The 25,033-nt window shown below is 35.2% G+C and overlaps 6 protein-coding genes and 1 pseudogene across 11 annotated transcripts; 3 read left to right on the forward strand and 4 right to left on the reverse strand.

Annotated features, from left to right (window-relative positions):
• The first annotated feature begins 1,269 nt into the window (after window positions 1-1,269).
• On the forward strand, window positions 1,270-2,556 carry LOC104769853 (uncharacterized). Its single transcript, XM_010494167.3, has 2 exons — window positions 1,270-1,743; window positions 1,948-2,556. The coding sequence occupies exons 1-2, from the start codon at window positions 1,405-1,407 to the stop codon at window positions 2,419-2,421; spliced, it is 813 nt and encodes a 270-aa protein (XP_010492469.1). The 5' UTR covers window positions 1,270-1,404; the 3' UTR covers window positions 2,422-2,556.
• Window positions 2,502-3,662, reverse strand: LOC104769852 (putative cysteine-rich receptor-like protein kinase 12). The gene is made up of 3 exons (XM_010494166.2): window positions 3,214-3,662; window positions 3,017-3,115; window positions 2,502-2,932 (listed from the first exon to the last, which is right to left on the reverse strand). Exons 1-3 carry the CDS (start codon window positions 3,223-3,225, stop codon window positions 2,630-2,632), a joined length of 414 nt encoding a protein of 137 aa, XP_010492468.1. The 5' UTR covers window positions 3,226-3,662; the 3' UTR covers window positions 2,502-2,629.
• Window positions 3,663-4,082: 420 nt separating this feature from the next.
• LOC104769850 (receptor-like protein 7) lies at window positions 4,083-8,836 on the forward strand. Its single transcript, XM_087505643.1, is given in 2 exon segments — window positions 4,083-5,599; window positions 7,164-8,836. Coding segments are annotated over 2 exon segments (3,093 nt in total). The 5' UTR covers window positions 4,083-4,090; the 3' UTR covers window positions 8,748-8,836.
• Window positions 8,837-10,431: 1,595 nt separating this feature from the next.
• On the reverse strand, window positions 10,432-13,622 carry LOC104769849 (cysteine-rich receptor-like protein kinase 14). Of its 6 annotated transcripts, XM_087505641.1 has the most exons (8): window positions 12,959-13,347; window positions 12,502-12,864; window positions 12,237-12,356; window positions 11,934-12,058; window positions 11,611-11,818; window positions 11,282-11,519; window positions 11,030-11,183; window positions 10,432-10,885 (listed from the first exon to the last, which is right to left on the reverse strand). In XM_087505641.1, exons 2-8 carry the CDS (start codon window positions 12,827-12,829, stop codon window positions 10,559-10,561), a joined length of 1,500 nt encoding a protein of 499 aa, XP_087361767.1. In that variant the 5' UTR covers window positions 12,830-12,864; window positions 12,959-13,347; the 3' UTR covers window positions 10,432-10,558. The 6 variants fall into 6 exon arrangements, 3 of the variants coding, with proteins under 3 accessions (XP_087361767.1, XP_087361766.1, XP_087361768.1); XR_015593292.1 differs by having other exon boundaries at window positions 11,296-11,508; window positions 12,502-13,622; XR_015593291.1 differs by having other exon boundaries at window positions 11,282-11,508; window positions 12,502-13,622.
• A 3,580-nt stretch (window positions 13,623-17,202) lies between these two features.
• On the reverse strand, window positions 17,203-20,060 carry LOC104769856 (cysteine-rich receptor-like protein kinase 15). Its single transcript, XM_010494172.3, has 7 exons — window positions 19,159-20,060; window positions 18,885-19,022; window positions 18,665-18,780; window positions 18,354-18,564; window positions 18,028-18,265; window positions 17,800-17,950; window positions 17,203-17,705 (listed from the first exon to the last, which is right to left on the reverse strand). The coding sequence occupies exons 1-7, from the start codon at window positions 19,979-19,981 to the stop codon at window positions 17,409-17,411; spliced, it is 1,974 nt and encodes a 657-aa protein (XP_010492474.1). The 5' UTR covers window positions 19,982-20,060; the 3' UTR covers window positions 17,203-17,408.
• Window positions 20,061-20,397: 337 nt separating this feature from the next.
• LOC104772277 (protein GAMETE EXPRESSED 3-like) lies at window positions 20,398-23,492 on the forward strand (annotated as a pseudogene).
• A 225-nt stretch (window positions 23,493-23,717) lies between these two features.
• Window positions 23,718-24,251, reverse strand: LOC109131332 (small polypeptide DEVIL 1). The gene has a single exon (XM_019242179.2). The coding sequence runs from the start codon at window positions 24,049-24,051 to the stop codon at window positions 23,899-23,901; it is 153 nt and encodes a 50-aa protein (XP_019097724.1). The 5' UTR covers window positions 24,052-24,251; the 3' UTR covers window positions 23,718-23,898.
• Between the last annotated feature and the right edge of the window lie 782 nt (window positions 24,252-25,033).

Genomic DNA, 25,033 nt, shown 5'->3' on the forward strand with positions numbered 1-25,033 from the left:
GAGTCGGTGTATCCTAGCCCTAAGTAGTTTTTAATATTAAATATGTGGCTATTAATAGAAGAGTATCTATATTAACATTTTCACAACAGTTTTAGTAAATAAGGTTTGAAGTTGAACAATATTTACATCAGATACCATTGTAATTAAGACATTTAATACTAAAAAAAAAAATCAAAATTAGCAAAATCGAGTATGAAATACATATTTCCCTAAATATCTGAACAACATCAATTTCTATTTTACTTTTTAATTACAAGTTTTAAAAATGTTTTAATGAAAAAAAAAACTATAGTATTTTACCTTATTCAATTTCGATTTTCCATAATTGGTTTGGCAAATTTATTTCTAAAAATTTGCAAAATACTAACTGATTTTCCATTATATATGTTTTGTTTTTATAATTTGTTTAATGTTTTCTATGTTAAAATGGATAGAGCAATTGATGTCAAAACGAGTAGAAAAAATATAAAAATAAATTAATAATGTATGATTTTATTATACTATATATATATATTTGGTTTTAACCTTCACAAAATAATATATGTTTTTTGACTAAGAAAAATGTATCATTTATAGAGTTATGATGTCAAATATAAATATATATATATATATCCGGTTGCACAATTTAAATAGTAAATACATCAAATTTAGTCATATGAGTAATATCAATAATATTACTAACTTTGTGATAATAAAACTAAATCTGTGTAAATACTGATTTTAGCATTTTTAACATATGCACAACATTAAAAAAACAACAATACTATATGAAAATTTTTATTTATCCACGGGTCCAAACCTAGATTAAAAATAATCATAAGCATGTGATAGGAATTAGGTTAATAATAGTATACTTATATATTTTTGCGGGTTGGTCTAAAAACACAAACAAAATATCTTAAAACTTAATTTTATATGAAAAGAGTTAAAAACCAACACTAATCCACTCCATTATACTCATATACAAAACTAAATTTTTTTTTTAATAACTAAGAGGTTCTAGACAAAACTAACTAATTTCAAATTGGTGAATAAAATTTAAATAATTTTATACAACTACAAAGTATTATACATATTAATATATGTTTACTTTCACAACAACTAAATTTTGGATTAAATTCTAAAATAAAAGAATTTTGATTAATTAAATTTCAAATAAAAATAGTAATTTTTAAATAAATAAAGAAAATAAAATTACAAATATCTTAATATTATTGTAAAAAAGTTAAAAACATATATTTGATCCAACATAATGTATTTTAGTAAGTTATATAAAATAGATAAATATATATAATCTTGCAGTATACAAAATCTAGTTGGAGAGAAAGACACAACCAATATCCAAAATTTGCATAAGCAGATCCTTCCTCTTGTTCCAAAGAGAGAAAAACAAAAGAAAAAATAATGGAAATGTTGAAAAGTTTTGTGTATCCACCACCACCGTCGATGTTGCTCAATGGTATGAGCGTCGTTGGGTTAGCCGCTCTGGCCAAGGTCGGTTGGTCTGAAGTGACAGGAAACCATCTCAAATACTCCAAATTCGCCTCATCATCAACATCAACATCGCCAAAACCACAAAAGCAGCCATTAGGAAGCATCTCAAGCCGGAATGGAATGCTTTGGGTATACACACCAGCGTTTTTAGCCGCTTCGGCTTCTTTCTTCGTCTTACCTTCTGATGATCTTAGGTTTCTTCTTCTCAAATCCGCTCTTGCCCTCCATTTCTTCAAGAGGGTCTTCGAGGTAAAACTCAACAAACCCTTTTTGCTCTCTGACGCATTTTATCGAACACGTTATGTTCATTCATAAGTGAATAAATTTAGTTCACATACTTGTCTAATTATCATCATTTAAGCTTCTGAGGTACCAAATTCTTACTGGGTTTTGATTAGAATTTGTTATTATCATCTAACTAGCTTCCTTTCTCTGACGCATTTCATCGAACAGGTTCTGTTCATACATAAATACAGTGGAGGGATGGCTGTAGACTCAGCTATCGTCATAAGCAGCAGCTATTTCTCATCCACGGCATTGATGATATACAGTCAAAACCTCACCTTGGGGCTTACAGAGCCAAGTTTCGATATGAAACTCGCCGGAGTTGTAATGTTTGTGGTGGGGATTATTGGGAATATGTATCACCATGTTTTGTTAGCTAAGCTAAGGAGTGAAGATGGGAAGAAAGAGTACAAGATACCAAAAGGAGGCTTGTTTGATATAATCATATGCCCTCACTATCTATTCGAGATCCTTGTGTTTTGGAGCTTCTTCCTCATCTCTCAGACGATCTATTCGTTTACTTTCGCCATGGGAACAATGTGCTACCTCATTGGTCGGAGTTATGCTACACGAAGTTGGTATCTTTCCAAGTTTGATGACTTCCCTAAGCATGTCAAGGCTCTCATTCCCTTTGTTTTCTAGAGATTTCATTACACAAAAAGAGACCAATGTTTTCTGTGTTTTTTATTTTTGTTGTTGTTTGTTTCAGTTGTCTGAATAAAAACTAGTTGTATATATGTTTGATTGGTATGTTCACATGTTTTATTGATGCAGAAATTAAAATTTAGTTACACTGAATTAATGGACTTAATGTTATCTCAACGTCAACGAGGTTTAAGATCTGTAATGGTTACATCATTGATGGTTTGGGAACTGGACTTGTTCGTAGAGTGGCTAGAGTCGTTGCCATCTCGTTCTTGGTTGCTTTTACTTGGAAAGAAGAATCCAGGTTGTTGAGGATCAGGTAAAATATGGGAGAATTGTTAATGAGCATCATGTGGATTGTCGACAAGCTGGGGCGATCTGTGGGATTGCGTTGAACACATAGCAACGCAATGTGGATGCATCTTGTCACTTGTTCTGTTTCACAATTCTCTGAAATGGTTGGATCCACGAGTTCTAATGGTGAACCGTTTCTCCACAACCTCCAAGCCTGTAACATATATAATTAATTACTTATCAATCAAGATTCATCAATGACATATATGTAACTAGTTGTAGGACTGAGTGGAACAACCCTCGACAGAAGTTTGCTGTCGACTTTAAATTCCCAAACTCCGTCAGCAGAGCAGCCCCAGTTGCCGGATATAACAACACAAATACCAGGGATTCCGACCTGCATAAAACAACCAAAACACGTTTTTCATAAAACATCTATACATTGTCCATCCACAGAGACTCGAATATTGACAACCAATCCACAAAAACACCAACCTGCACAGCCATGTCTTCCTATTAGGGTCCTAAAACCCTAATCCCTTACTCTTTCTCTTATTTACAGAAACCCTCTCCCTAAAATTATTTTAAAACACTCAAATAATAATGAATCACAACTTTTTCAGACATTGATTTGTGGTCATTGGATCTTTCTTAAAGGCAATTACCACCAATGTAACTTCTTATGTCTCTAAATGAGATCTCATTTAGAGACAATGACAAACATGTCTTGATTTTATGTCTAACTTGCAAACACACTCTCAAAAGTACACCATACTCAAGAAGTGGGTGTGGATGCCATTATCTCAATAGTTTATGTATCTCCTGGTTATTGTACTTGTGTTTAGAAGTTTCATTTAGTTGACTTTTAAGAGCTGATGACATGACCATGTGTGGGTTTATCCTTAGAAATGTAATATTTGACGTTTCTTTTAGGTTGGAGGAATAGGAGGGAGGATGACTTGGTAAGCATTTTATAAGGAAATAGCCTCAGGGGGGTCCCATCTGAAGTTGAAGGGCTAGCTTAAGCCACACGGCAATTAGACTTTTCTACTTTGCTCACTGAGAATGATTTTTGTTTCTGATTTCTAAATATCTCAACATGATTGGTCTTTTGACGTCAAAAACGAGTTTAGTAGTCGCAATCTTGCTTTTATGGTCTTTCAAGTCAAGTCTATTAAACTTGGAATTGGAAGGACGCATACGATTTTTAGTGGGAAGAATTTTCATCGAAAAGACTTCAAATAATCAATCAGTCAATGGACCTTCATGTTTTTGTTTTTTTTTTTTTTAATATATATTTAGTGGCTTGCAACACTAACCATATCACTACTTCATACTATTACTTTGTTTTTTTTTTTTTTAATTTTCAAATATGAAAGCTTTCTTATCTAATCAGAAAATGAGTGTTCTTCTTCGTTACATCTCTTTTCTCTTTCTCGTTTCAAGTTTTCTAAACACGTTTGTTTCTTCTACACAACACTTGTGTCATTCCGACCAAAGGGATGCTCTTCTTCAGTTTAAGAGTGAGTTTTCGATCGAGAAGCCTCTTGGTTGGGACGATTCAGATGGGTCTTCTTATCTGAAGAGAGAATCATGGGTGAATAAAAGTGATTGCTGTTCTTGGGATGGTATCACCTGTGCTGCTAAGTCGGGCAAAGTGATCGGGCTAGACCTTAGTTCCAGCAACCTCCATGGCCCGCTAAAATCCAAGAGCAGTCTATTTAGACTGCGTCATCTCCGTGATTTGAACCTTGCTTACAACAACTTCACCGGTTCGCCAATCCCAGCCGAATTTGATAAACTCATGGGGCTAGAAAGACTTGACCTCTCCAATTCTTTACTATCAGGGCAAATTCCAATCAAGCTTCTTCAGTTAACCAAGTTGGTGTCTCTCGATCTTTCTTCTTCTGATGAGTATGTTTATTCTTCGGAGTATTTTAATTCTTTATCCATTGATGAATCCTTTCTTCATCTACTTGCTCAAAATTTGAGGAATCTTAGAGAACTGGATATGAGCCAAGTAAAAGTTCCTTCAGAAATACCCCACGAGTTTTCAAATATGCGATTTCTAAGATCACTACATTTTACCAACTGTAGCCTCTTTGGAGAATTTCCAAGTAGCGTTCTTCTCATACCGAGCTTACAGTCCATTAGATTAAGCGACAATATAAATCTGAGAGGCAATCTTCCTGTTTTTCGTGAACATAACTCTTTGCTAGAGCTGACCATTTCTGGAACAGGCTTTTCAGGCCCCATACCCGACTCCATTAGTAACCTCAAACATTTGACTTCTTTGACCCTTTCCGGAACAGGCTTTTCAGGCCCCATACCCGACTCCATTAGCAACCTCAAACATTTGGCTTCTTTGACCCTTTCCTTCTCTAAGTTGTCAGGGAAGATTCCGTTTTCACTTGGGAACCTTTCTCATCTCTCATATCTCGATCTCTCTTATAATAGTTTTGTTGGTGAAATCCCATCTTCAATTGGCAATCTAAAACAATTGACCGTTTTTTATGTTCGTTTTAACAAGCTCAGTGGAAACATGCCAGCTTGGATATTCAATTTGACCCAACTAAGTGAACTCGATCTCTCTTCAAATCAGTTCACAGGTTCCATTCCACCAATCATCAGCCAATTCTCCAAATTACAGACTTTTCATGCTTCTGATAATCCTTTTACGGGAGCCATTCTTTCATCCCTAGTCAAGATTCCCTCTTTGATCGACATCTCTTTGGGTTATAACGAATTCAACGACTTTACTGGGTTTGGGAATATCTCTCTGTTACCTAATTTACAAATATTTTCTGTTGAAAGTAAAAGTTACAACAAAGTCGATCTAGGAGTTGACTTAAATGTATTCTCGCCTCTCAAGAATCTAAACGTATTATATCGAGAATATTGTAGAATATGCCATGAACAGTAACAAATATGGTAAGGAATGTCATTTTTAATAAAACATTTTCTAAAATGCCATAGGGTCCACTCTGATCTATTAAAAATGACAAAACTATCCTTCTCTTATTTTTTCTCATTTATCTCATCTCTCTTTTCATTTTTCTTTCATCTCTCTCCCTTCTAATCTCTTCTCTCGACTTTTCATCTCTCTCTCTTTATTTCTCTCTCTTTTCTTGTCTCTTCTTTCTTTCTTCCAAACAAAGAAATTCTTTCAAAATCACCACCTCCCTCTCACTTGCATGCCTTCGCTGTGGATGAACAAAGTGTTTTGTTCGTTCTGGAGATGCTCCTCTCAAGATTGAGTATGATATTTCTCAATTTTGAGTTTCTTATGTTTATTTCATTCTCTATACAACTTTAATGGATCATATCTATATCTGAACCAAATTTTTTTTTTTCATTTTCTGATGGACCAGATCTGATAGACTAAATATGTTTGAAGGCTGAGTATGATATTTTTCAATTAAACCAGTACATGCGTTAGCCGGACTGCAGGATAGAGAAAATGGTTTCATATTGAAGGACAAGTATTGTCTACCAATCATATATTGTCTACTAAGAGAGCGAAGGACATAATTGGGATGGACAAGTGTGTCAACAAAACGGATCTGGTCTACTAAAGAGACTGAAAGACATAAACGTGGTGGACAAAAACCTGTTCGGGCGTTTAGTCTGGTCCACTGAAGGCACAATAAGATCGGTACATGCATTAGTAGATATGCAGGTAGACAAGTTGAATCCAACCAAGTGGATCTGGTCCACTTAAGAGATTGAAGGACAAATTTTGGATGGACTAATCTTGCAGGCGTTGGATCTGGTCCACCCGAGGTTCATCATGTGTCTGTTAAGTGCCAGTTTTGTTTTCTGATGGACCAGATCTGATGGACTAAATATACTTGAAAACTTAGTATGATATTTTTCAATTAGATTAGTACATGCGTCAGCAGGACTGCAGGATAGAGAAAATGGTTTCATATTGAAGGATAAGTATTGCCTACCAATCATATATTGTCTACTAAGAGAGCGAAGGACATAATTGGGATGGACAAGTGTGTCAACAAAACGGATCTGGTCTACTAAGAGACTGAAGGACATAAACGTGGTGGACAAAAACATGTTCGGGCGTTTAATCTGGTCCACTGAAGGCACAATAAGATCGGTACATGCATCAGTAAACATGCAGGTAGACAAGTTGAGTCCAACCAAGTGGATCTGGTCCACTTAAGAGATTGAAGGACAAATTTTGGATAGACTAATTTTGCAGGCGTTGGATCTGGTCCACCCGAGATTCATCATGTGTGTATTAAGTGCCACAAAATTTGTCTCTGTTTTAAAACAAACGTCACTTGTCTAATTATTTTTTTTTTTAATTTTTCCTTCTTTAATTCAAGGGTAGAAACGTCTTTTTCTCTTGTGGCATAAATTAGAAAGTGGCATTTCTAAGAAGAAAAAACTAAAAATGGCATTTCTCATAACTTTAATTTCAAAAGTGGCATTTCTAACTAAATTCCCTATTATATCTCTCAGGCATCTCTCTCTCAACAGCAAATATCACTTCTGATTTGGATTTTCCATCATATGTGGGGTCTTTATCTTTGCGAGGCTGCAACATCACTGAGTTCCCTAAGTTCATAAGAAACGGAAGAAATCTTTTCTCCATAGATCTTTCCAACAACAAAATCAAAGGTCAAGTACCAGACTGGTTGTGGAGACTACCATAGTTGTCTTTTGTGAATCTCTCTAACAACTCTCTCAGTGGTTTTAATGGATCCTTAAATGTTCCCCCCGAGAGTCAAATCAGTTCTGTTGATCTAAGCTTAAATGCTTTCCAAGGACCACTCTTCATCCCATCCTCCAAATATCTCAATTATTTTTTGGGTTCTAAGAATAACTTCACTGGAGAGATACCTCTATCAATATGTGGACTAAGCTCTCTGCAGATCTTAGATCTATCAAACAACAACCTCAACGGCTCAATTCCTAGGTGTTTAGAGACTCTGGTGATGAGTTCTCTTTCATATCTAAATCTCCGTAACAACAGACTCAGCGGGATTCTTCCTGAAATATTTCAGAACGCCAAGAGCTTAATGTCACTTGATGTCAGTCAAAACCGATTAAAGGGAAAAATGCCAGCTTCTCTTGTTGGTTGCTCTGCCTTGCAAGTTTTGAACGTGGGAAGCAACACATTCAACGACATGTTTCCATTCCACTTGAATTCTTTGCAGAAGCTTCAAGTTCTCGTTCTCCGCTCTAACAAGTTTCGTGGCAAATTGCATAACGCTGATGGGGTTTGGTTTGGGTTTCCTCAGTTGAAAATCATTGATGTTTCATACAATGGCTTCTTTGGTACATTGCCATCTCTTTACTTCTTGAACTGGACTGCAATGTCCTCCAAGAGTGATGATAATATGGAACCAGAGTACATGCAGAGTCCTTCACGAAACTACTACTTTTCACTTGTGTTGATAAGTAAAGGAGTGTCAATGGAGATGGAACGTATCCTTACAATCTACACAGCCATCGATTTTTCAGGAAATCAACTTCAAGGACCAATTCCCGATTCTGTTGGTTTGCTGAAGGAGCTTCGTATTCTCAACATGTCTAACAATGCTTTCACGGGCCACATCCCATCTTCTTTGGCAAACTTAACGAATCTGGAGTCACTAGACCTATCCCAAAACAAGATTTCTGGTGAGATTCCTCCTGCGCTTGGGACCCTCTCTTCTCTCGAAGTGATAAACGTTTCACATAACCAGCTTGTAGGTTCCATACCACAAGGCACGCAATTTCAACGGCAAAATTGCTCCTCCTATGAAGGAAACCCCGGACTTAATGGTCCTTCCCTTAAGGATGTTTGTAGAGATATCAAAGTGCCAACACCACCACAACCCGAACTGATGGAGACAAAATAAGAAGAAGAAGAAGAATCATTCAGTTGGGTAGCAGCAGGTTTAGGCTTTGCACCTGGAGTTGTATTTGGATTAGTGATGGGATACATAATGGTTTCGTACAAGCATGAGTGGTTCATGAAGTTTTTTGGCCGAAGCAAGCAACGGACCACCAGAAATCATTAACGCATGCATTGCTGTTATGTTCGATGAAGTTGGTGTAAATGATTACATCATAAATAATTTATTACTAGGATATATCCGTGCTTTAAGCACGGGTCAACATTTAAAAAAAAAATTATAATATAATAATAAAAGTTATTTTGTTTGAAATAATATTTATTTTAAATTTTTATGTAAATCTATTAGTCTATTTGAATAATAATTATTTTAGAATATTATAGTATTTTATTTTTGACGTATTATTACAGTTTTATATTTTTTGTTTGTTATATTTGCATCATTATTTTGTGAAATATAATTTTAATATTATAATTGTGAGCAAATAAAAATTATTAATTTATCATTTATATAAATTTAGTTTTACCAACCTGCCAATGTGAAAATTAAAAAACACATTTTCATACAATGAGTAATATATCTTCATTTTAAAAAATCTAAATCACAACATATGCTGAAAAAAATGCATTTTAAATTATAAGTATTATATGAAAATTCCAAACAATTTGTAAAAAGAAATAAAGATGATAGGAGAATCGAACAAATCTTCGAATTTAGTTATTAAAAATAATTGTATTGTATACTTGGATATAAAATCTTAGTTTTTAAAATTCTGATTGGTTTATATATTTTTTTTAAAAAAAATTAGTAATTTCATCCATAATTTATTAGAGAGAGAAAATATTTTTTAGATTTTTTAATATTTGATCTGTGTGTGTTTTTTTATTTTTAATTAATTATATTTATTTAAATTAGTTAATTAAGCTTAATTATTTTTTTCTAATGGCAATTGAATGTAATTTTTTATATATTTTAGGGTTAGTTTCATATTTGTACTTCTCAATTAATATAGTAGGATATTTCATGAAGAAAAAGCAAGTGCGTGATAAATCAAGCTTTTATGTATTATACTAGTAGTCACTCTGTGCTGTCTGACGGATTTAGTTTACATTATTTTTGGATATTTTCTTGTAATTTTGGAAATTGTTAGTTAAAACAATATTAATTAAATAAAAAATATTATGTAAAATTTGAGATATGAAGGTTAGTAAAATGTGTATCTTTCTATTTATAAGAGAAATTGTAGTTAAGAGTATATGGAAAATTTATTATTTAATTAGATAATAAATGCACTAATCTTTATATCAATTAGGTAAAAATAATTTATACTTTCTCTGGTTTTTTACTTGTGGTTTAAAGTTTTCTCACACAAATTTAAAAAAACTATTAAATTATCTATTTTATCCTTTATTAATATATTTTATAAATATTTTATTGGTCAAAACTTTAAAACAGCAGAGATAAAACTGAATATTCACCAAACATTTTCATTGAAAACATAAAATGACAACTAATTAAAGCAGAGGTTGTATTTCATTGTTATAGGAGTCACAAACTATTTGAGCAGATATGCAATCATTACATATTAATATATTTTCTTATATATGTAATAATTCTAAATACTATGAGATTAATAATAGAATTACTATAAATATTGGGGAAACGAGCTATTTCCCCCTAAGAACTATCATATCTCGCTAGATGGAACCCGAACTATGGACACGATCTATATAGCCATGTCCCCCCAAATCAAAATTTTTACACCTATATCACCCGAGCCTGAATTGCGTCTGTTTATCTAGTAAATTAACCAGTTTGGGTTTACATAACAGAGAACTAAAAGCTACAATGTAGCAAAGATAAAGACTTTGTATTGTTAACTTTGAATGAGTTTATATATGTCTCTCATAGATTATACATAACAGACTTAACACAGTTTCAGTGGAACTAATTAATGTATTAACGTAATCTCAACATTAACGAGGTTCAAGATCTGTAATGGTTACATCATTGATGGTTTGGGAACTGGACTTGTTCGTAGACTGGCTAGACTCATTGCCATCTCGTTCTTGGTTGCTTTTACTTGGAAAGAAGAATCCAGGTTGTTGAGGATCAGGTAAAATATGGGAATTGTTAATGAGCATCATGTGGATTGTCGACAAGCTGGGGCGATCTGTGGGATTGCGTTGAACACATAGCAACGCAATGTGGATGCATCTTGTCACTTCTTCGGTTTCACAGTTCTCTGAAATGGTTGGATCCACGAGTTCCAATGGTGAACCGTTTCTCCACAACCTCCAAGCCTGTAATATATATAATTTACTTATCAATCAAGATTCATCAAGGACATATATAGTCTAGCTAAAACCAAAATTTATCATATTGTTTGTTTATCATGTAATTAATCATCAATATCAAGAACAGAGTTCAGCTTCTTTGGTACTCACGTATGTCACCAAATTCTCAACTGTAGTGTCTGACTGGTGGACGAATCTGTTATTTCGTCCACATATAATCTCAAGGACTAAGACACCAAAGCTATAAACATCAGATTTTGTTGAGAATTGGCCTTGCATCACATATTCTGGAGGCATGTAACCGCTGCAAGAGTAGAAAAAATACACAAGCAAATGAAGATTATGGAAATTACTGACTAAGAATAGATTTATGAAGGGTTATGGGAATATATATATATATACTGTGTCCCAGCTACTTTTTTTGTATTAGCTCCACTTTGATCAATCCCAAATATTCTCGCCATTCCAAAATCAGCAATTTTCGGGTTCAGATCGACATCTAGGAGAATATTGCTGGCTTTGAGGTCACGATGTATGATTGTGAGCCGTGAGTCTTGATGAAGATATAGAATTCCTCGTGTGATTCCCCATATAATGTTGTACCATTTTGTCCAGTCTAACTGTCCTTTCTTTGTATGGTCTCCACATAGAAAAGTTATTATTAGCTAATTTATATTTCAGTTAAAATGAGCTTACCAAAATTATCATGAGCATTATATAATTCCACATACCAAAGAGGAAGAAATCGAGGCTCTTGTTGGGGACAAACTCGTAAACAAGTATCTTCTCTTCTCCTTGTAGACAAAACCCGAGAAGCTTAACAAGATTCCTATGATGGAGTTTTGCAACAACAACAACCTCGTTCTTGAACTCTCGCCCACCTTGTCTTGATGCTTTTGACAGCCTTTTAATTGCAACCTCAGTCCCGTTAAGGATACCCTGGATACAATGGTGTAGACAGCATCATCAGTCCCATTTGTCTAGATCCCTTCACAAAATTTCTTACAAAAACTAATCAAGGTCACATGCTCAGAGAAATTATATAAAATGATACCATGAATACTTCTCCAAATCCACCACGACCAATTATGTTGCTCTCCGAGAATTTATTTGTTGCATCTTCAATCGCTTTGAAATCGAATTGCAGTGAGTGTGTAATGGTGATATCAGCACTAGTTCCTGCAACTTAAAAGTGTAGAGCTAATTATGCTGGAAATAGAGGCACTAAAGAAAAAGAAAAAATGTTAGGACGTTGCAAACTAGAACTAGATAGATAACAAATCTAGTTCATTCCACGTTATTTCCAAACGCCTTCAAAGTGTAAAGGGAATGATGGATAAAACACAAAGCAACTCACCTTGGTATGATTTTCTTCTCCTATAAACAACAAATCCTATCGCAAGCAGTGCCAAAAAGGTAACAATGACAATAGGAATTATAATTAGGCCGGTGATTCCTATTGAGATTGTTATGCTAACTGCACAAGCCCGAATAAACAGGCACGAGATGAATACAATGTAAGTACATAGTTCATTCACTGTTTGTACAAGCCTTCTTTAGATAGAGTAGACAAGTAGGGTACTTGTAGTTTTGTTTTTTTTTTGTTTTTTTTCAAGATTTACCTTTCTTGGTCTTGTTGGCTGCCGGAGGTGTGAGAATCGCTGGGGATTGAGGCGGAGGTGCCAACGAAATACGACTAAAAGCCTCAGAGAAAGGAAAAAGTTCCCACCGAAAAACACAGCTGGCCCGGTACACAATGCCACCTTGCCTTCCATTGCAGCATGATTCATAGTCACCAACACTTTTTCTTAAGCAGATATGGCAATCCTCCAAAGATAAGTCCGGAGTGCATTGCATTAATGCATATATAATCTGGAAATCTGTCAAGGCTGCTATGTCCGCTGCGTAGTACTTGCGTTTAGATGATGGCGAAGTACTACTGGCTATCATACGACGTGCTAACTCTCCCCACACTTGATCAAACTCTGTTAGATTGGATCTTATATCATTCGAATTGGGGATATAAAAATGCGGCTCTGCCTTGAGTGATCCAAAAAAGGAACTATTAGAGTATCGTACCATGCACAAAATCCGACTCTCCGGCCAGGCGAGGCCTTCTGTCTGGTTTAGACACCCGTCTAATAACAACTTAGACGCATATTCAATACAGTTGGAGCAAACATCTGGTTCAGCACCTTGAATGCACATTCCAAGAGCATACACTCGATCAGGGCCTTGGCCAATCGAAGAATTGTAGAAGCCGCCTCGAGCTGAAACATTTGAAGGAAGATAAGAGAGGAGAAGTCCCCGGTTTGTGTCATACCTACCATGTGGTACAAAAGACCCTGTTCTGCCACATTCTTGTGCAGACACAACAGCGAAGCCTACAACAAGGAAAAACCAGAAGATTGGCAAGAGATTCTTCAATTCCATTTTCAAGATCACACAGATGATATTTGGGTTAGTACAGCAAACAAGTGTGAATAAATATAGGGATGCATATACCTTTCTATCCACGTCAATTAAACTTCAGCCGGAAGTTATGTGGGTCATCCAATACACAAAATTAGTGTCTCCTTTGTTGACTTATTTGCAATTTCGGTGGATCCAAGCTGTAGTAAACAAACGGACACAGGAGTCAAAATGTCAAAATCTCAAAGTAAACGAAGACTCGACAGTTACCATCTCTTTGGCATTTTTGTATATGATTATGACAAACATCTAAAGTAAACGAAGACTCGATTTACTATTTCTTTTGGTATATTTGTATATGACAAATATCTAAAGTAAACGAAGACTTGAGCAATTACAATTTCTTTGGTTTTATTTTAATCTGACAAATATCTAAAGTAAACTAAGGGGGGGTTATTGGATCCTTGATTTTAATGGATTTGAAATCCTTATAAGATTTGGAAATCCACATGGAATCCATGGATTTTAAAATCAAATAATATGGATTTGAAAATCAAATAATGTGGATTTTAAAGTCAAAGAAAGTGGATTTGAAAATCCTAGAGAATAGAATTCAAAAGTTATAAAAGAAATAGAACTTATAAAAATAATCTCTCATGTAGCATTTTCAAGTGAATCAGTCCACATGTTTGATGCTATTGTCTCTCTCCACTCATTGGCATATTCTCTTTGTTGTTCTTGGGTTGTAAGTACTTCAGCATTATCATCGTCATTAATTTCTTCGACAACTTCTTCTGCACTCTCGATTTCTTCTGGAAAAATATCCGTTCGACAAAACTTTCGCAGAAAATTATGTAAACCAACACATGCAAGTACAAGCTCTGTTTGTGTCTTATAAGGAAAAGGAGGTGCGTGCTTAAAGATTGCAAATCGAGATTTGAAAATACCAAATATTCTTTCAACCACGTTCCTTAGGGATGCATGATGATGGTTAAACAACTCTTTTGCATTCGCTGGTTGTGAATTTTGCCCAGAAAATTCTTGTAGATGATATCTGACACCACGATAAGGAGCTAAAAAGTTTCGACGATTTGGAAATCCACAATCTACTACATAAAACTTTCCTGAAGTACAATAATAATATACAGTCACTTGTCATGTTGAGAAAACATATTTACAATAGAAAGACATGTACATACCTTCTGGAACTGGTAGTCGATTAGTGTTCCTTGTCAAAGCATCATTTAATACTTTTGAGTCATGAGCTGAACCTTCCCATCCACTAAGCACATACATGAATTCAAGATCAAAATTACAAGCTGCCAACACATTTTGCGATATATCACCTTTTCTGTTACGATAAGAAGGCGCTTTTTTTGTTGGTACCATTGCAAGGATATGTGTACCATCAATAGCTCCAACACAATCCTAAAAAAAAAAAAATATAAAGTTATATTCTATGAAAGATAATGAAAAAAAGCAAAAACATAATTATATGAAAAATATACCTTAAAGTACGGATAAAATCTTGTACTTTCTCTAATTTTTGTAGGCACTGTAATCTCAGGCTTAGCCATTAAACTTGGAGCAATTTGATTTAGAGCCCGTAAAACTTTGTGAAAGTTCACACTTGTTGCAAACGATGACCTATTAAAAGTGTCTTTTGTACGACAATACCTTGAATTTTGGCCAACTATAAGAAGAAAAGTTGCAACCATTTCTTCAACACTAATATATTTTGTATCACATAGATCTGTATGCTCTCGGAGATGAACACATAACTTTAGAAAAGTCTCGTGATACATTAGAAGAGAAGCTGAACAAAGTGAGGTCGAGAAGAAAAGAAATAATGTATGGGAAGCTATCAAAGAAGTTCCTAATTTGGAAGAAAACATTCGTTACGATGCAGTCAAAGTGATTCACCAATTAGGAATGAAAGAAGTCTTTGTTAGTATGTCCACTGATGAGCGTCATGGTTGGATTAAGCGTAACGTGATGGAGTGTTAATTATTATTAGGCGATCACCCTTTCTGCTTTCTCTTTATAAGTTGAATTATTTTTATTAGGTGCTTCATGATTTTTGTCTTCTACTATAATTATTAGGTGCTTCATAATAATTTACATGTCCGATATTTATCATGTCCGATATTTATCATGATTATCATGTTACGTACTGTTATGCTTTTTATTATTATCATGTCATTCTTTGTTTTGCTGTGTTTTTAAAAACAATCTTTAAGAATGTTCGTGCATGAACACTGTTTTGTTCGTAGCTTTTATTATTATTACGTATTGTAATTTTTTTTCCAAATCCACCCAAATAACTAGGTGGAGACCAAGGATTCCATTCTCTATATTTATAAGTAAAACATATTTTCAAATCCATCCAAATCCAGTATGAAATCAAATCCATACTCAAATCTTTAATAATGAATAAGGGGTGATTTTAATTAGGATTTTGAATTCATAGATCTAATAACACAGAATTTTAATAAAGATTTTAAAATGAATGATTGAATAACACATGATTTAACTTGGATTTATAAATCCATTAAAATCAAGGATCCAATAAAAGACTCCACAACTATCATCTACTTTATATCTAAAACTAAATGGTAATTGAAAATAAATGAGAAATTTATTATTTATGCCATGTACAGTAACAACTCTTTTGGAAAATGCCATTTTCGTTTATTTCTTCTTCCGCCTGCCATAAGAGCAAATTAGAAAGACAAATTTACCCTGCTAAATTTATTATTTTTAATTACCATATTTTTCTTTCCAAAATCTATTATCACGTTTCTTCATCTTTTTTTCTTTCTTTCTCCAACCTCTCATCTTTTCACAAAACCTTCAATTTCTCTGCAATCAATCATCTTTTCACATTCCAAGCGAATCTCTCCATTTATTGTTTCTACAACATTGTTTTTCACAGAATTGGACAACACAAGGTAAGAGACATTACCTAATTTTTATGTCTATTAAGTCGTCTATCAATTTTATCTATTTGAAGATATCAATTTTCAGATCTGATTAGTTTTTTTTCTCTGTTACTCAGATCTGCGGGCTCAGCTGGTGGACACAAGTGTTGGAATCCAAGAAGCCATCATTGGAAGTAAAGCTAGATATTACTTGATGGACCAGATTTAGAAGACATGATTCGGATCTGGTCTACCGACATTTGTCTATCCACTTGTCGATTGTATGATTAGCGTGGGCATGGACAGACCTGCAAGGGTGGACCAGTTTAAAGTTATCAAAGGACAAGTGTTGTCAACCAAGCGGATTTGGTTCACTAAAGAAACCGATAGACAAAACTATGGTGGACAAAAACCTGTCCAAGCATTGAATTTGGTCCACCGGAGACACAATAAGGTCTGTATATGCATCTGCATACATGAAGAGTGGAAAAAATTGTTTTATGTTATTGATGAACAAGTGTTATCACCAAGCAGATCTGGTCTACTAAAAAAACGGAAGACATAATTGGGGTGGACAAGTGTTATCAAACTAAGCAGATCTGGTTTACTAAAAGAGCGGTAGACATAATTGGGGTGGACAAGTGTTTGTCAACAAAGCGGATCTCGTTACTCATCAGACCGAAGGACATAAATGTGGTGGACAAAAATTTGATTACACAATTTTCTCATTTTTTAAAGAAAAATTCATTTCCTGTAATTTAAGGGTAAAATTGTATTTATCTTATATGGCACAAACAGAAAAATGGCATTTCTAAAAATGGCATTTTTCACAACTTTAATTTTGAAAATGGCATTTCTCATAAAATTCCCAAAATAAATTTGTACCTCTACAAAAAGTATTCATGCTGAGCAATCTGCCCTGTAATTAAGTGGCAAAAGAAATCATGAAAATGTGAATAAGTGATATACAATTAGAGATTAGTTATCTTATTCATCTAACTTTCATTCCAATTAAATAAATCTAAGACTATTGAAAATAAATCAATAAAAAGTTTACATATCATAAGTTAAAATTGGATAAAACGATTAGTATAGACATGTGTAAATATATACTTGAGGTGAATTCCACAGCGACAAAAGTTGCTAAAGTGTTTTCACGGTTAACTTGAAGGTTAACACCATATTCAACAAGGATATCAATCGGTGGTAGACGCATCGTCAATAGATATTGGAACAGACTTGGTTGTCGAAGGTTGATCTAAATGGTTATTTTCAGTGAAAAACTCTGGTTGCCGAGGCATTGGTAAAGTCACCGTATTACCAGTGAGCAACATGAAAATGGTTGATAAGTTCGGACGCTCTTCGGGATCTTCTTGAACACATAAAAGACCAATTTGGATGCATCGAGTAACTTCACTAATATTTTGGCAACTATCTATAATTATTGGATCCACGAGGTCAAATGCTGTTCCGTTACTCCAAAGCCTCCAAGCCTAAAACATCAATACAATACAAAAATTCAGTTCTTGTAATCATTACCTTATCGTAAGACTGTAGGAAGTAAATATAAAACTTTGCTTGTCTTACATGTGTGACCAAGTCATGTGCACCGTCCGTCTCGTAGAAGCTGTTGTTCTTCTTACCGCTTATAATCTCAAGAACTAACACTCCAAAGCTATAGACATCAGATTTCACTGAGAACTGCCCATGTATCGCATATTCGGGCGACATATAACCGCTGGAGTCCACAAGAAAACTTTGATATATTGGCAAAATCATGTTTAACAAACTTCAACTTATGAGTAGAAGACTTACAAGGTGCCAACAATTTTGCTTGTGTTCTCATGGGTTTGGTCCATTCCAAAGATCCTTGCCATTCCAAAATCAGATATCTTGGGATTCATATCCTCATCCAGGAGAATGTTACTTGCTTTGAGGTCACGGTGTATGATTGTGAGCCGTGAATCTTCATGGAGATATAAAATTCCCCGAGCAATCCCTCCAATGACCTTGTACCGTCGAGTCCAGTCCAGCTGACCTTGCTTTACAGGATCTGTGTGCGCATTAATGGATATTGCTTAGTCCCCAAGTCTCAAGAATGGCTAAAGAATCAGAAAAATAAAGTAATAAATGCAACTCACCAAAAAGAAAGTAGTCAAGGCTTTTGTTGGGCACATACTCGTAGACCAGTATCCTTTCTTCTCCTTGTATAGCAAATCCGAGAAGCCTAACTAGATTTCTATGCTGAAGCTTTGCAACAACAACAACCTCGTTCTTGAACTCTACTTCACCTTGTCCTGAATATCTTGACAGTCTCTTAACCGCAACTTCAGTCCCATTCGATACTATTCCCTATTCATTTTCATCATAATCATCTTGTTGTCCATATGTGTTGATACAAAACTTCACTAAAAAGTACCAAAGTTAAAATTATTAATAGTAATAGTAGTACCTTGTAAACCTCACCAAATCCACCTTGGCCAATCTTATTTTTTTCTGAAAACTTATTTGTTGCAGCTCGAAGTGTTCTATAATCAAGTTGCAGCGAGTCTATTGTTATATCATCTCCTGTTGATCATTTAAGAGTTGCAATAGTCAGAAGAATAAAAAAAGATTGGTCAATGACATTTGTTAAACTAATGTAATAAGACTTTAATCATTGAAATTTTTACCATCAAAATCTGGTGGAGTGTCAGAAGACATCTTTACCCTTCTTGCAAGGAAACAATAACCACCTATGGAAAGCAGAACAACCACTATAATAGGCACAACAATGGCTACCACTAACACATTTGAATTCCGACCTTTCCCTGCGTTTCAAAGACCATTGGCTTTAAGATCAGATAGTGGCTGACAGACGTATAAGAAAGGACAAAACTTTCTCTATTGGTATTTGCTAATTTCAAGAAATCAGTGTAAAAGACAAAGGACGAAGAAAAGGTTCACCAGGTAGTAAAGGAGATGTCACCGGAGGAGTAGATTTAGGAGGCAGCGGTGATGGTGGTGGTTCTTGTTGTAGTGGATGTGTTCTAACTGCAGTTTGATTGTAGAAGGCGAAAAGCTCGTACCTAAAATTACAACTAGAACAAAGTATTCTTCCTCCAGTTTTGTAGAGAGGTATTACATTGATGAAACTTTCCAGACAGCTCAAACAGTCTTGTCTTGTAAGATCAGGAGTGCATTGAACAAGGCCGTACAAAGTCTGGAGTGCGGTCCAATTGGCCTTTATCGTATAGAACTTTCTAGCACTGCTCGCTGCTTCCAAGGCAGCTTGGTTCATGGCAAACGACACCAAATCTTTGAACCGGTTCATCTGATTTTTATCAATTGAAATATTGCCGTTCAACCTGATCCATGTTCCATCGTATGCAAGGGTCGAGAGGATATTCCTGTCAGAGTATCTGAGCATACACTCATCATAATAAAACACGGCCTCGCTCTCATTCGGACAACGAATGAGTGTATCGTTGATGGAAAAGGCGACACATCTACGGCAAACTTCCGGCGACACATCTCCTCGGCAGAGGAAAAGACCAGTGACCCTATCGGGGGATTGTCCCACTGTAGCATTTTGGAATCCAGTGGAGTATGAGGCGTTGGGAGAAGAGAGAGAAGACAAAAGGGTTTTGAGATTAGTGAAGTAAGTGCTGTTTCTTGAATACGTCTTCGTATTTGGACAAATATGCTTTATGTAAAAAATACTTTGAGCAGAAGCTGCTGTGAAGCTAGCGAGGAAGAAAAGGAAGACTACAGAAGCGCAACAAGACATTTTTCTATTTCCCCAGTTTTGGTTTCATATCATCAAAATAAACTTTTTTTTTTCTTCTCTCTGTGACTAATAACTCTATAGATTAACTTGAAACAGAGGATGGTTGGTTTACTCGTTCGTTAGCGACGACTTTAGGTCAACCAAAATGCAAAAAGTCAACGAGTTTTGTTTTTTCTAACGTCAAATTTAATAAACAACCAAAAGTTACAAAGTGGGAAAACAAAGACAGGAAGAGTTTATAGGGTGCAGAAGAGCCCCATGACATAGACTTTGAACTAGTAGTTGGGATTTGGGAAAGTTTTAGAACACTATATATGCCTTATAAACTTCACCAAATCCACCATGACCTAGCTTGTTACTTTTATGAAAATTACTTGTTGCAGCTTCAATTGCGTTAATTAAATTCGAATTGAACTATGCCTGATCTTGTAATATCATATCTGCAACTGAAAGCATACACAGTGTTATAGTGGAGCGTGTGACGTGTCCAAGGGGCAAGGGATGTTTGCAGTTTTAGTGCAAAGAAAACGTATAAAAAGAGAAAGAGATGATAATAAATTGGCTCACGGTTAATTAACCCAAGATAAGATTAGAGTAACATCTACACTACACCGACACGTAGTCAGTTCACCAAAAAATAAAACGACATGAATGTGATTTTGTATTAACCGGCTTGCAGTTCTTGTTCCAAAACCGGCACAGTGTGTTACTCTGTAGTAAACCGTCCCAAGCAGTAGTATGCTCTGTTCCCTGTGGTGGTTTCGTTTCTAAACTGTAAGTTTTCCCCTTCTTCTAATGTTTGCGTCGATCTCAAGTTACAGATATTCATAAGCCCTAACCCTAGTAACTGCGTTAAATTGATCTCGCTGTGATGTAGAAACCCTAGTATTATTGATCGCACACGTCTCTGCAACGATGGTGGTATGTAGATTTGTTTTGATCTCCTTAGCCTTCTTCTCCATCGTTCCTTAGCCTTCTTCTCCATCGTCGTCTTCTCCGCAGTTTCTCAATTACCTGGTAATTTCTTTCTCCTGCCACATTTTGACATTTATTAGTTTTCGAAATCTAATAGCCTTTATATGAAAACTTCAAAGACCAAAACGTAGAGAAGAAAACTATTCGAATTCTCTCGAGGACACTCATAGGAGATGACGGCAGAGTCTACGCTTGCTCCGACAACGACTTCTTCTCCTTCGAGTCTAATGGATCAATCGCTTGGTCGGTACATATGAATTTCAAATGTAACACTGATTTAGCCCCGGTTTATTCCGGTTTAAACCAGGTACATTCCAATCACTCTGTTTTCTTTTTCTTTTTTTAGTTTCCTCTGTTTCTCAAAGTGATGTTTGTGTTTGTTTCAGATGCTTGTTCTTGCAGAGAATCGAATCCTGAGAGTTAATTTCCCAAGAAACGGAACCAAATCTGAACCGGAATTGTTCTTCGATCCCGGTGAAACGATTCTTGGTTTCGCTGTTAGCATATCGAGTTCTTCGGTTTACATCACGGTTAAGAATCATGGTCTCTACGCTTACAATATGCTTAGGCAGCAACTCTGGATTGCAGAGCCTAAGACCGAACGGTTCGGTTACAGATTAGGATGTCGAAAAGATTACGATAACTGTACATTCGATTCTCCACCAGTGATTGATTCTTGCGAAGGAAGTATCTATGTAACGATCTGTTTCTCTTGTTATTCTCCTCCATGCATCAATAATGAGTTCTTGATTTGCTCTGTTATTGTTTCTTCAGATTTCAAACAATGAAGAAGAACTCTACTCGTTATCTCTCCGTGGCACTTACTACCAATGGATTCAAGATTTTAGTCTAGTGGATCGTTTCTTCACCGTTACACCGGGGAATAACGGGCTAGTCTACGTCGTTTTCCCTAGGAAGTCACTCGTCTACGCGTTAGATTCGTTTTCCGGTGACATTCTGTGGCAAAAAAACCGTCGGTCCATTAGCAGAAACCTCTGGTTCAAACCCTGTCATAGACTCAAACAGTCAGTTTCATTAACGAATCTATATTAAGATAATTTCACCTTGTAAGATCGATCTTTATCTAATTGTTTTTTTTCTTTCACAGGTTGGGTGTCGATTGGTTCACTAGATGGGACATTGTACTCGTTTTCAAGAATAGGGGAGCTTTATAAGATACCAAAAAACGCACAAACAGATTCAATGATTCAAATAGAGCCAGTACTCGATTGCTCCGGCTATGCTGTTTATGTTTCTCAGACAAAACTACAAGGAAAGATCGATCGTGTCATTGAGAATTATACTTATGTGTCGGCCAAGAAACCAGAGACAGCAGTCTTTTCACTTGTAGTTCCAGAGACAAGATCTATCCACTGGTCGCAGAGTTATTCTGGTAAAACCCAAATACTTAACTAAGACTAGTTTCAAGTCTTTTAGATATTACATATATATATATATATATTTATGATTTTGAAAATAATGGTTTTTGTATCAGATCAAATTGAGGGTTTGTCATTAGACGAAGATCTACAACATTTTGTGTTGGACGAGAGGATTGTTCTTGCGTTCGTTGCAGCCTCTAATTCTGGAAACCCATTTCGATGTCGTTCCAAACATGAGAAGCTAACATCCAGCTGTTCGTTTGCAGAACCAGAGCATCTTGATATCTACATTGGTAAACTTAATTATATTCCAACGTCTTAAAAAAGAAAAATATATTGGACTTTTATATATCTCTAAGAATGGCTTTTCATGTTTTATTAGGTAACGAAAGAGTGATAATTTGGTTTATACTGTTGGAGTTTGTGATCATGATCATCTTTGCGGCTCTTGTGAGATTCTGTTTTATATTCTGGAAGAAAAAGAAGCTTCAAGGACGTCCCTTTAGTGCTTTCTTGGACAAGCGAGTAAGAAGCACTAGGTTAATTATGTAACAAATATCTTACACTCATTTCTTGCATCCCAAGAATCCTCTGTTTTCCAGTATCTTACAGTCAGTTTTTCTCCTCCACAGCGTTTGCTGCATAGGAAGAGAAGAGAAATCGATAGAACGATAAGCAAACTTCAAAATGAATCACCGGCTGATGAATTCACGGTTGATCAAATTGGTGAGCTGGTTCAAGAGAGGGAAAACTTGAAGAGGAAACTCTCTTCGACATATAGTCTTGGAAGGGACATAGAAGCATCAAAGTCAAAGTCAAAAGATTATGTTCTTCCCTTGTACGGAGGAGGTTCGAGAAGCTTCTCTTTCCGAAATAGGGAGAACGAGAGTGTCACGATTTTTCAAACACCAAACGATGAGTCATCCTCAGAAGAGAGCCATAGGGACCAACAATATAGTGATGATGATGCCGCTGATGATGAACATGATGAAGATAACTTGGACCGTAAGCAAAAGGGAAAGTTGCTTGCTCATTCAGAGGGTTCTTCCAATGATGGTGATGATGATGAATCATGCGGTATTGCAAGCGGTAGAAAAAGAAACATATATTTGAAGAAGAGGTCATTATCTTTGACGACTAAAATAAACGATTGAATAATTATGGTGTATATTTGTAGCTATAATATGTTTAACAAAATCTTAATCTATTTCATAATTAGTAAATTTATGAACCATATTATGTTTGGAGATTTATATGAAACTTGAATCCAAATGTATGAGATTATTTAACATCTCTAGATAATCTGATGAACGATCTTAAACATTTCATGGCATAGAATAACATTAGTTTTAAGAAAAAACAACCATCGAATCGACCGGTTGAGGTAGATGATCACAAAACAAAAAGCAAACCGCTTTATATACAATTCGGTAGATGATCATCACAAAACAAAAAGCAAACCGCTTTTTCCCCTAGCTAGTAGCACTACTCTTTCCCGCACTTAAATAAGCAACATCCACACATACATCTGAACTTGGCATAGTTAAAACTTTTTTTTAATCAATCATGCCAACAAAGGAGCATGACCACACATCTTCTGATGATGTAAATCCTTCCCTTTTGCTGTTTCATATACTTCCCCAGTCGTCTACTTATTGACCTCTTCTTCTCTTTTGATCTCTCTGAGCTCATCATGACCTTCTTCATTTCCATTTTCAAGTTTCGAAAACAATATAATGGTTGTTATAACTGGTTGAACAAAACTTGCTGCAGGGGAGAAAGTTTGGATTTTATGCGAAAAAGAGACTTGCTTTTAGTCTTTTTAACGAGTAAGCTATAAGAAGCAGAATTGTTTAATTAGTTTGGTAGCTTTAGACTGATAGAGAATAAATAAGCTTTGGGTAGATTGAAGAAGAGAACTGATTTGAAGGAGGAGTTACTTGTGGAGGTGTGTATATATAGAGAGAACTTGTGGCATGCATGCATGGTTACATTTTTAAAATAAAAATGTAGCGAGTGTTTTTTTTAATGGTGTGAAGAAAAAGTTCTAATAAAATGGATAAAATACATATCAATGGCTTCATCAAACCCAACAAAATTGGAACTTGGGCTGACTAGTGATTACTAGTTTAATTTTCCTATCAAACCAAACTAAAAACAATTATCAACCAAAATCATGTAAAACAATATCTCCCACATGTCTTTTCTCGTGTTCCACCATGAAATCAAACATAACTTGAACCTGGCCTTGCTTGCTTCAAAGTCCCCACTAAACCATACAACTTAATTTATTATGTACATACTGTATTTGTTTCTTAGTTAATCACAATTAAAATACCAAAGCTTAGAATACGGGAACTGTTTAATTAGTGGTCACCACACTAGCTTAATTTCCCCTATGTTTCAAGACATAAAATACATATATATATATATATTGTTTTTTTCATACAAATTTCCGGTTAAAATTTTCTTTTAATATAAAAGTCAAAATTATGTGGACATATTTCAATTTCAACTAGATGTTACGTCGCAGGGTCGTTTCTTTTTTTTTTTTGTCATCTGGTTTTTCCATTAATAAAAGAAAGGATTACAATATGTAACTTTGTAAACTGATCAAAAGTTACTAAGGACAAATGATTTAACAAAATCAACTTAACACTCCAAAAAATAGGCACTTAAAGCTTTAGCCACTAAG

Source organism: Camelina sativa, chromosome 20 (genome assembly GCF_030686135.1).
Source record: "Camelina sativa cultivar CO46 ecotype springtype chromosome 20, ASM3068613v1".
NCBI classification, from domain to species: Eukaryota; Viridiplantae; Streptophyta; class Magnoliopsida; order Brassicales; family Brassicaceae; genus Camelina; species Camelina sativa.

What these genes read in the sequence shown, in the direction of transcription:
- LOC104769853 (XM_010494167.3), top strand. Translation starts at nt 1,405, where the DNA reads ATGGAAATGTTGAAAAGTTTTGTGTATCCACCACCACCGTCGATGTTG. An exon ending in TCTTCAAGAGGGTCTTCGAG is followed by an intron (nt 1,744 to 1,947) that starts GTAAAACTCAAC and finishes TTCATCGAACAG; the next exon opens with GTTCTGTTCATACATAAATA.
- LOC104769852 (XM_010494166.2), bottom strand. An exon ending in ACAGCAAACTTCTGTCGAGG is followed by an intron (nt 2,933 to 3,016) that starts GTTGTTCCACTC and finishes TATATGTTACAG; the next exon opens with GCTTGGAGGTTGTGGAGAAA.
- LOC104769849 (XM_087505640.1), bottom strand. Translation starts at nt 13,312, where the DNA reads ATGGAATTGAAGAATCTCTTGCCAATCTTCTGGTTTTTCCTTGTTGTA. An exon ending in GATTTGGAGAAGTATTCATG is followed by an intron (nt 11,819 to 11,933) that starts GTATCATTTTAT and finishes CATTGTATCCAG; the next exon opens with GGTATCCTTAACGGGACTGA. An exon ending in AAAAAAGTAGCTGGGACACA is followed by an intron (nt 11,184 to 11,281) that starts GTATATATATAT and finishes CTACTCTTGCAG; the next exon opens with CGGTTACATGCCTCCAGAAT.
- LOC104769856 (XM_010494172.3), bottom strand. Translation starts at nt 19,981, where the DNA reads ATGTCTTGTTGCGCTTCTGTAGTCTTCCTTTTCTTCCTCGCTAGCTTC. An exon ending in CCTTGACTACTTTCTTTTTG is followed by an intron (nt 18,266 to 18,353) that starts GTGAGTTGCATT and finishes ATGCGCACACAG; the next exon opens with ATCCTGTAAAGCAAGGTCAG. An exon ending in CACATGACTTGGTCACACAT is followed by an intron (nt 17,706 to 17,799) that starts GTAAGACAAGCA and finishes TTGATGTTTTAG; the next exon opens with GCTTGGAGGCTTTGGAGTAA.
- LOC109131332 (XM_019242179.2), bottom strand. Translation starts at nt 24,051, where the DNA reads ATGGAAATGAAGAAGGTCATGATGAGCTCAGAGAGATCAAAAGAGAAG.